The sequence below is a fragment of the Scomber scombrus genome, chromosome 9 (genome assembly GCF_963691925.1).
Source record: "Scomber scombrus chromosome 9, fScoSco1.1, whole genome shotgun sequence".
NCBI lineage: Eukaryota > Metazoa > Chordata > Actinopteri > Scombriformes > Scombridae > Scomber > Scomber scombrus.
In genome coordinates this window covers 32,208,472-32,219,296 of record NC_084978.1, presented here as the reverse complement: position 1 = coordinate 32,219,296, position 10,825 = coordinate 32,208,472, and the positions used below count along the sequence as shown (strand labels likewise).

The 10,825-nt window shown below is 38.0% G+C and overlaps 1 protein-coding gene across 1 annotated transcript; it reads right to left on the bottom strand.

Annotated features, from left to right (window-relative positions):
* Positions 1-842: 842 nt before the first annotated feature.
* Positions 843-9,651, bottom strand: LOC133985507 (magnesium transporter protein 1-like). Its single transcript, XM_062425166.1, has 10 exons — positions 9,527-9,651; positions 7,927-8,096; positions 7,048-7,165; positions 5,972-6,112; positions 5,669-5,809; positions 5,375-5,464; positions 4,982-5,045; positions 4,668-4,742; positions 3,897-3,987; positions 843-3,805 (listed from the first exon to the last, which is right to left on the bottom strand). The coding sequence occupies exons 1-10, from the start codon at positions 9,605-9,607 to the stop codon at positions 3,790-3,792; spliced, it is 987 nt and encodes a 328-aa protein (XP_062281150.1). The 5' UTR covers positions 9,608-9,651; the 3' UTR covers positions 843-3,789.
* Between the last annotated feature and the right edge of the window lie 1,174 nt (positions 9,652-10,825).

Below are 10,825 nucleotides of genomic sequence, written 5' to 3'. Positions count from 1 at the left end.
AAAGAATAATGATTTGTTTTTAAATGTAATGTGACCATTATTAGTGTGATAAGTATTAGTGACCATGCTAAAAGCATCTGCTTATGGAATTTAGATATATTTTGTGGAAGCTTTTCTATTTTGTAATCACACAGAAGAACATATTGAAGCCCTCCAAGCATTGAGAAAATATAGTTCGGTATGAAGTTCCATATTGACGTAGGGTCATTTAGAAACTGTTTAATCCAATTAATTTTGAATGTATTATTAAGAGTAGTAAAATCAAGAAAATGTAATCCACCAGAATCATATGTATTCATAATTACAGATTTTTTGACATAATGCGTCCAACCCGGAGAAACACCGGTTCATATGCATAACATCAGTTAAATGTTCACAACATCCACAGGAATGTGCAACATTTAAGGAACGTTCCCTGAACATTATCAATTTACTGGAAAGTCATCAAATAGCTGCTAGTGGAACATACAATCAGCAAGGGCCGGCAGAGACAGATAGCAGGGGCACTTCCGATGAGTTGCCTAGGCAACCAACAGTATGTTCCTGTGATACCAGAGGCTGCAGTTTCAGGACCGCCACTTAAAAGGTTCATTCAACTCAAACATGACTTTATGTCTAAGTACTTCTAGTTTAAAGGTTCATTCCACCGCTGTTTGTGCTAGCTGCCACAGAATGGTGGACATGTGAACGTTATACAACCTTCATAATGAAATTTGACATAATGGATATTTATTGCTACTGATGATAATGACATTTAGTGTCTTTAGAGTCTCAAAACAAGCTTTGTGCATACTGAGCTTTCTCAAACTAAACGGAATGAAAGAAGGAGAGACACACTGAGAGGCAGTTAAGGCACTTTAATATCAGAAATAATCAGATCTAACATTGATACTGATAAGACAACCGGACATTTAAAGCACTTGATTTTACATGACAAAAAAAAAAACAATGTTAAAGAAGAAGACCTGAGCCAGCGATTTCAAAGTTAGCTTTATCTCAATTCTGCAACTCATTTTCAAGTGATGGGACACATTAAGCTTTTCTTCACACTTCTAATGTAGTCTACTAAATCTCACCTCTCTCATTGTTCTGGGTGAAGGCCATTCTCACTTTTTTTTAATAAGGGACACTCATTCTTTAAGTACATCCTATTCCATTTTAACATAACAACAGCTGGAAAGAACAAAAATAACTTGATAAATCCTAACATGACATCAATTATAGTAGAGGAGATTTGATTGAAAAAAACAAATGGCTATTTCTCATTTGACAGTTTGTAAGACAAACTTGAGCTGCTGAAAATGAATGGAGAATAGAGAGATGGTGATGCTGTTCCCACTACTACTCCCTCTACTTCTCTGAACAACACTACCTTATACTGCTGAATAGCAGGCAGGATCATGGTAAACTCTGTGAGTGACGGCTCTCTCCTTTAATATTAACTTATTAACCTTCCTTGTCTCTCACCTTTGTGCTCAAGTAAGGGTATAAAATAATTACAGAATTCAGTTGTTCACGCCAAATAAACATCAGAAGCATCTCTCTGTATAACACAAAACAATCTAGCATCCTCCAAACACAGCACACAGTTAAATCAGCACATGTCCAACCTGTTTAAACAGCAGCATGTATAGCAGGGCTGTTACAGTAGTTTGCTTAGGTTTTTTCTGCAACCACTAAATCTGTAATTCATATGGTCATAAAATACATTTTCCTCCACTGATGGACATAAGTGTATTACAGGCTCCCATTTTCCATAAATGTTACAATAAATGCTATGATGACCTCAGTGTTAACATTAAACAACATTTATAGGGTTATGTTATGACCATTAGTCACTCTGGTTTGTATTTCTATGAAATCTTGTTGTCCGTACCTTTGGTATGAAACATTATTCTAAAAACTCCACTTCCCATGAGCCTTTGTGGCTGTTGCAACTTGGAAGAGGACATTAAGGGGAGTAAAACACACCTGTAGAAACCTGAATACTTGACTGCTGCCATCAGGAATTCAATATTCCCAGTACACCAACAGCTCTGGTCTAACTGTGCCTCCACTGGTTTGTGCTGATTTAACATTTGTTGGAGTATGCACCACTAATGGACAATTAAGCAAACAATATCAACAGACATGATAAGGCCTTCATGGTGTCACTGGGTTTGATCCCCAGATCCTTCTGTTCACATGTTTGTGTCCTTTAGAAAGACATCAGTACACTGTAGCTCTGTGATGTGTGAATAAGATCAAAATGAGTAAACAGACTTCTCTGCTGTGTTTGTGCTCAAACTGATGATTAAACTGGATACCTGTGCTCAGGCTAACAGTCAGCAGCTGTGTGATGACCTGTATGTTATACACAATAATGAAAGCCTGGCTGGTTGTTCAGGTCTTTTATTATTCTTACTTCTTACTCAACTGTCTTTAAAAAAGTTTCAATCCTGCATTTTCCAGCCAAACAAAAATCTATTAAAATTGTGAATTGACCCGAACCTTAAAGAAAATTATATATATATATATATATATATATATATATATATATATATATGGAGAGGCATGTTGCAGTGTGTGTTTGATTGACAGCAGATAGTACACATTGTACAGGCTGCCAGGAGAGATGGATTACAGCTCCATTTACATTTATTGTTCCTACAGCCTCACTCTAAGCTGCTGTGAAAAGTGTGTTGCTGTGCTGACTCTAAACTGCTTGTGTTACTGTGTGTAAATGCAAAATACTACCACTCCCTAATCGTTTCCTCCAGTACTGTGTTGCAGAGTTTCCACAAGCCAATCATGACCTGACAGAAAACAAAACAGTGTGAATCTCATTTTGCAAGTCCAGACCTGTAGATACTGTGTAAGAAATAAACTGATATAAAGGTGTTAACACTAATGAGGGGTGCTGAACAGAAAGGTGGAATTTGATGCCAATTAATGGGTTGATTGGTACATTTGACCCTTCATTTCTAGCATCATTTAGTCTAGAGCACAGCAGGTCAGCTGAAAATGCAAAACATGTCAAAATTGCCTTTCCATGTGGTGGTAAAATTACAATCAAGTATACAATTCAACAGGAGGACAAAGTTTCTAATAATATGATTCACTAGTTGTGTTTAAATGTAGGTGAACTGCTTAGAACTTGAATAAATGAGTGGGTTCTTACTTTTTATAATATCTCAGTAAAAAAAATATTAAGTATCAAAATGTATTGCAGAAAACATCCTAAGACAGGATGAGAATATTACAGGCTCTGTAAAATAAGGTGTTACCAAATCTATCTACTATCAGAAAGCCTGAAACATCTGCTCTTGCTACTTATCCTGGTTCAAGATCAGCCACACACACACACACACACACACACACACACACAACTAAACAAACAAGTCTGAGTCCATGACCTGTTTATGGTCCCAAAATTTTGAAAAATAAGTTACAGACTGAGATTTGTATGTATAACTAGGACAAATCAATAAATTTAAGAAAGTTTGATTTTTTTCTTCTTCAAAATGATAATCTAGAAAGCAGTTTTTGACACAACACAGTTTAGAATACACCCAGTGATGAGGGCTCTCTTGTTGGTAAATTCATTGCTTGTTGAGTCTTTGCAAAGGCACAGTGTGTGTTTGTGTGTTGACACACTTTTGGCTCAAAAGATCAAATGACAAATCATGGCTTAACAGTAATGTGGCATTGCTGCCATGGAGAGACAACTCTACATGTTGACAGCCATTCCTGGGAACTTCCGGTGCTGGATGTAATACTTGCTGTGAAGCTGCAGGATGCTGTGAAGTTCTAACTCATCAGGAAGCTGCAAAACACACAAGATTACTTTTAGCCAATGGGAACCAGGCATTATCGGACCCAATCAACGATGGTAAAACATGAGAACAGATATAAACCTGTATGGGTATCCATGGTACTTTGCTCTGAAGATGGACAGCAGCCAGCTGAAAAACAGCATCACCAGACCAATACCTGCAACACACATGACTGACGTGCACACACACACACACACAAAATCACATCAGCACATTAACCCTCTGATGCACATCATGGTTCGAAAGTGCATGTATCGATATCTATACATCTTTGCATATAATGCATTTTATTACTGTTTACATTTCATTTGATTAATTCCTCCATGAAGTCATATATATATATATATATATATATATATATATATGTATATATATATATATATATACACACACACACACACACATATATATATACATATATATATACATATACACATATATATACATATATACATACATATATATATATGTATGTATATATATAAACTATGTATACATAGTCTATAAAACTCTATGTATACATATAGACTATATATGTATACATATAGACTATATATGTATACATATAGACTATATATGTATACATATAGACTATGTTTTATATGGTCTATAAAACTCAACCCCTCACTTACAACTGGTGTGCTCCGTACTGGATTTAAGCAAGCTCGGTTCACCACACTGCATTCCTGATTCCTAACTAACTCAGACTGATGAAGCATCTTGTTAGCTTCAGCTGAACTGAAGAGTGAGGACTGTGTATGTTCTTAGTGAGGCCTTAGTGAACATTTTGAACTGTTTTTGTATGTATACAAAAAGCTAAGGACAATAGAAAGAATCAGTGTGTGTGCATACTCTTCCTCTTTCCAATGTCCATGTCAGAGGTAGCAGCCTCACACAGCAGCACTATTCCCATGGTAACAGCAGCATCTGACAGCAAGGTTAAGGTTTAGACAGTATGTAATCCAATTTGTCAGTGTGAACAAAGTGCCTAATTTTAAGTATTAACATTACAATTTAACAGCTAAAACACTAAGTGCTATTTTAGGTCACAAAGTACAAGTTTTATGGTTGACAGCTAAGAGGGCATCAAAGTTAAAACTGAGTGAACATTAGACATCTATTTTACATATAGTATCTAGGCTCAACATTCAACAGCTGAAGGATACTGAACAGTAGTACGATGTGCGTCTCAGCCACAAACTGAGCCTGACTGCTGCCGTGGATGTAACTCTGAAAACACACACACACAGTTAGAAACAAATACATACTCAACATACACAATATAAACTGGATTTATTGTAAGTGTAAAATTCAGGAGGGTGTCAGAGAAAATATACCACACACACACACACACACACACACACACACACACACACACACACACACACACACACACACACACACACACACACACACACACACACACACACACACACACACACACACACACACACACACACACACACACACACACACACACACACACACACACACACACACACACACACACACACACACACACACACACACACACCAAATATTGTAAATATATGTCTTACAACTTGTCCAGTGCTGGGGTTTTTGTGTGCATAAGGTGGTCCCCTGATGTGGTTCCACATCTGGCCTGAAGTCATGATCAGGACAAAACACTGAAACACAGGAGAGCAGGAGGACTTCAGAACAAGCAAGAGTCATTGCAGCACTTTCACATGAGATTACAGATGATGGCTTTTTCCTTGTCATTTAACTGTTAACTAGATAGTTGTAGTGTGTGTGTGTGTGTGTGTGTGTGTGTGTGTGTGTGTGTGTGTGTGTGTGTGTGTGTGTGTGTGTGTGTGTGTGTGTGTAGTTACCAGTGCAGAGAAGGCCCAGACATTGTTGTTAAAGAGAAACTCCAAATTGTGTCTTCTCAAATATGCCAGTCCACCAATCACAGCCAAGAGGAAGCCCAGAAGAAGAGGCCCTGCGTAGTTTGGAGGACGAATGACACGGATCTGAAAAAGAAGACAGACATTACCATGACTGCAATCTCTGACGATTATATTGCTGTTTGAGTGGGATTCTTCAGATTAAGAGTCCACATTGACTGCTTTATTACATTATAGCTAAAACACTTATGGATCACTGTGACTATGTTTTAATGATGTTACACTCACCTGCACATCAGTCCTGTCTGCCACCCATCTAGCCAGCTGCTCAGCTGCAAAGCCTCTGACCTGAAGCTCGTAGGTATCAGACTTACGAAGTTTCCCTTTGGATGGGAAGTGGAGGAAGGTCGGAGCTGAATTCATATTTAGCTGCAACAAAAAAAAACAAGCACACAAAAACGTCAAACATTCAATGTGTGCAGGGCTGTGGTTCAGTTGTTTTTATCTTTTTTAGCAAATCTAAACCCTTTCAAATATTTTATTAGATCATCTCACATACTAAACTTTCTCCATTTGTAAGTAAAGTTCAAAATAACTGGAGTTGTTTATTTTCACTTTTGTGACTCAAAGCTTTGAATAGCTGTGCATAAAGAAGATATAACTTGGATCACAATGTTCCCTTTATGTTTGTCTATAACATTGTGTGCAGTGTTGGATGTGCTGTGGCCTGAGCATACACAGGCTCAGCACCACTGTAGAGGAATCTGAAGCTGCTGTCATCCTTCACTGACACCTGCTATCAAATCATTATTTCACACTCATGTCTTCATCTTATTAGGAATTATTAGGCCCAGAGTACTGAAAGGTGTCAAGGGCTTTATTGTAACCATGTCCCAACATACAGAAAGGCTCTTGGAATCCAACAGGAAATTGGTCAATTAGATTTTACTCTGTTTTTAGCATATGTTAAAAAAACTCCTCCTAGAGATTGAATCACACTGACTATAAATATGGTAACTGTCATCTAAAGACCTTTGTGATGAAAAGTTATACAATTATGGACTTTAATTAAATTGCATTAGTTACATCATGTTTAGGAAACGATATGCATAATCTAAATTCAAATTTCTTAATTTTGGAACTGGTTCTAATTTGGAACCAGTTTTCAATGCCCAACCCAATTCTTTAAGCTTTCAAGTGTCAATTAAGTCATATTTCACAGCAGAGTTGAGTCATGTCAGTTTTATCTGTACAGACAAAGATCGAGCCCAAGCTGTGTGTCCTACTGGTCAGCTGATCAGTCTATTTTTGGTGTTTACATGTTATTGGAAAAGTATTAGAAAAACAAAAGACAGAACTCTCACCATCTGGAATACGTCTGATCCTTCATCAAAATCAACGGATGCAAAGAAGACTTTGTTAGTGAAGGCAGATGAATAACGCCAAGAGTTAGCCAGCACCTGGAACTCTTCATCAGCTTGTCTGAAATGTAAAAAATACATTGAAATACAGAGATTAGAATTAGCCTCTGTCTACACTAACCCGTCTACATTGAAAACAACTTGTGTCCACAGCAGTGTTTCCAGGTTGCCTTCAGTTTAACACCTCAACAACACAAAACATCTTTCTTTGTCCTCCTTTCGGTCTGTATGATGTTCAACATCTGGTGAGGACTGACACAGACAGACTACATCACTATCATACAGTAACATTTACTGACTAAATGAACATATATGCAGGTTAATGACAGCTGTGCTGTGTGATCGGCTATGTCAACGTTTAAAATAAGCGATCAAAACAAACATACAGCCTCCACCTGTCACTGTGCAGCTACACACAGTCAGTTACTCTGCTGAGTGCCAGCCCACTACCTTTGCTGTTGCTGCCTGTGGTCACACACACTGTGGTTTAAAACGGCCACATTCACTATATACCACATTTTATATATTTCTACCACTAACCACTAAACACTGCCTGTTAAGCAGCAGTCATTGTCAAGCTGCTGCACTGATAACATCTTTACTTCATTATTGTGACGTCATCTGACAAAAAACAACAGAAATCCACAGGAACATTTTGTGTTTGGATTTATTCACATAGGTATTTATTTATTCACTCCTCACTGGTAGCTCCTGTAAGTGTTTGTAAAAGCTCACTTTTCCTCATACACTGAATTGCTGAGCCAGCATTTTAGATTGCTACTGTCTGGAGGTCATTTTGAAAGAACAGCACTGTTTACTTACCTACAGACTCCACACTGCCTCTGTGGCTGCAGGGCTGTGAACATGATGACCACAGAGTAGTTTCTGGGAGGAGCTTTGACAAAGCGACGGAACTTATCTCCATTCATCCTGATGACAGAGCGCTTGGAGGCCCATTCCATCATCTGAGTCATCTTCTCTGAGAGCAGAGTCTACAGAAGATACATGATGACAGCTGCTAATGTGAGGCACAAAAACACAAAGCCTGGAGCCTGGAGCCATCCTCATACTGCTGGATTAACCATTTAAATATAGCTGCATAACATATACACTAAATAAGATGAGATGAAGAAATAAAATATATTTCAACTCCAGGAAAGTTTGTGAAGGAAAAGTCACTAAACTATTCAATCATACACATATACTACATATACTGATGTAGAAGTAGTTTATTGTCTGCGATCCTGCCGAGTTGGAAAAGTATGATTGCTGGTAAGAAGTGATATTTATGATGCACAGTGGTCTGACATTGTTACTATTAAAGGTTTAACTCTTTGTCACTGGAATAACTGCTGACTGCTGTAATGCATGTAGTTAAAATATTGGGGTTTACAGCAGCATGTATTTAGATGCTGCTGTAAACCCCAATATAGGGGCAGCATAGATTTAACAATGAGCCCATGATTATTATATAGTTAACTGAATGTCATAAACACACCATCTCTTACACTCTTAGTGTTTGTGAAGAACTGATCTGTTCTGGTCCAAAGGCTCACACTGTTTCATTAGAATTCACAATAAAATGTCATTTCTGATTTTTTAGACTTCTGTTTAACAGTGCACTGTTCAAACAGCATGATGCATCCATGATTTGAATAAGTCTTGTGTTTATTTTGACTATCCTCAGCTTTCATCAAGCAAATTTTTTTGCTGGAGGAGAAGATTTTGTCCCTCAGGTTGAAATTAGTCTATCAGTGATTTAGAGGCTACGCTCATTGGCTGACTCCATACAGACAATAACTGTCTTTACTCATTCTACTTCGTATTTACTTAACCAAAAACGTAATGATTTGTTTGATCTATACATTCATCTATAAATATGTATTAAGTAAAAATAAGCGCAAGGGGTAAGAGGAATGCAGTTTCAGGAAGTAAATGTGAAACGTGCTTTTTACTGAAACAGCGTAAACCCGTTTTAAAAACTTTTTTTTTGTTTGGGTTTTTTAGTTCTAGAACATTTTCTGCCTTTTAGTTGAGTTTAGTAAACTGACGTTAACTGAGCAGTGAATGTGTCCTGATAACAAGTTCAAATCATCCACTCGCTGATTTTACACTTCAGTTTCATAACAGCTAGTTCAACACTTCAACCACCGGTTACAACCAGTATTACGGTTTAGCACACGTTAATAAATGTTGTATATTTAAAGTGGCCACTTAAACGTCTCTGAGAGTGAACATTACATTGTCATTGGTTGAAACTTACTGTCACACACAACCTGGCGTTAGCTCATTTCTGGTTCCTATTAGCTTAACTTAGCTACTCATGACTGACACGGACGTTAGGCAACTTTGGAAACGTCGCAAACAATTTCAGCCAAACTTTATGAACTTTTTCAGCATTTTGTTATCAAAGGAGTGTTACCTCTTTCTTCTTCTGTGCGTCAGCGGGGTCATGGTGGAAAATAATGATGAGAAACAGCAAGATAAAAAGTTTCCTAAACATTGTGCTACACTGCAGACTAGTAGACAGTACAGCAACCTCTTGTAAGCTTACTATTGGTCACCTCTCAGCCAATAACGATTCGTCGTCGTCTTCTTCTCCTTCTTCCTCCGCTTCTACTTCTTCTTCTGTCTTGTTTTGTTTTACAGCTGTTGGCATCCATAAATCTCACTTTCCCGCCACCTGCTGGAATGTAACAACTTCAAAATATTAACTAACCATGTTCTCCCAAAATGATCCAAGGCATCCTCACTTCCATAAACCAGACGTTTAGAATAGACAATAACGACAATAATAAGAATAGAACACACCAAAGCTTGTAATCATTCACCAGGCTGTCCTGATCATGATGTACAGGAACCTGTGAGATGTAACAGCACAAGAAGCTGAGTTAACAACTTGCATTAATAGTACATGAAGGTGTACAGATGGAGAGGATGAGGAGGAGAGAGGAACCCATTGCATCATGGGAAGTCATCTGGTAGTCTAGGCCTATAACAAGCAACGTTTATTTATATGGCACCTTTCAAAGACAACAGTTACAATGTACTGTGCTAACATCATAACTAGAGGCTGGTCCAGGACAAGCCTGGCCGGCCCTAACTATAAGCTTTATCAAAAAGTAAAGTTTTAAGCCTACTCTTAAATGTAGAGAGGGTGTCTGCCCTCCGGACCGAATCTGGAAGATGGTTCCACAGGAGGCCTGCATTCTGAGAGCAGTGTTTTTTTTTTAATTGAAGGGATTCATTTAAAATGTATTTAATCTCATATCAGGGAGTTCAATTTGTTACTTGAGAGAAACCTGGCTGAAAAAGTCATAGTGGTCCACAATGGGTGGTGGTAATGTACCTTAGTGTTGGTTTCCAGTAAATGGAAAGAAGTGGAGGAAGAAGTGTTCTCAGACTCTGAGGATTTGATTAGGGGCACACATGAAAACAGCGCCAGTGTGTGTGCTTCAGGTGGAGGCAGGAGAAATGTCACTGTGTACCTGTTGAAGCAGATAATGGATACTACTGAATTAATCTAAGGGGACATAAAGAGGATCATACTACTAAGAGTGTTTTGGAAGTTTGCTGGGAGAGGGGGAAAAAAGACATGAAACAGATTCTGTAACTGTGCTGTGGCCTGTGAGACCAAGCTGGATGGTGCAAAGTGCTCGTGTAGACATGGAATCATTGAACATTAAGAATAGAAACAAAACAGCAGACCTAGTTCAGGAGT

Bases quoted from the DNA above. Each gene is read 5' to 3' on its own strand.
- LOC133985507 (XM_062425166.1), bottom strand. From the start codon at position 9,607: ATGTTTAGGAAACTTTTTATCTTGCTGTTTCTCATCATTATTTTCCAC. The intron at 7,166-7,926 runs GTAAGTAAACAG...TTTACATTTCAG, and splicing joins AGGCAGTGTGGAGTCTGTAG to ACAAGCTGATGAAGAGTTCC. The intron at 5,465-5,668 runs GTAACTACACAC...CCTGTGTTTCAG, and splicing joins TCTGGGCCTTCTCTGCACTG to TGTTTTGTCCTGATCATGAC.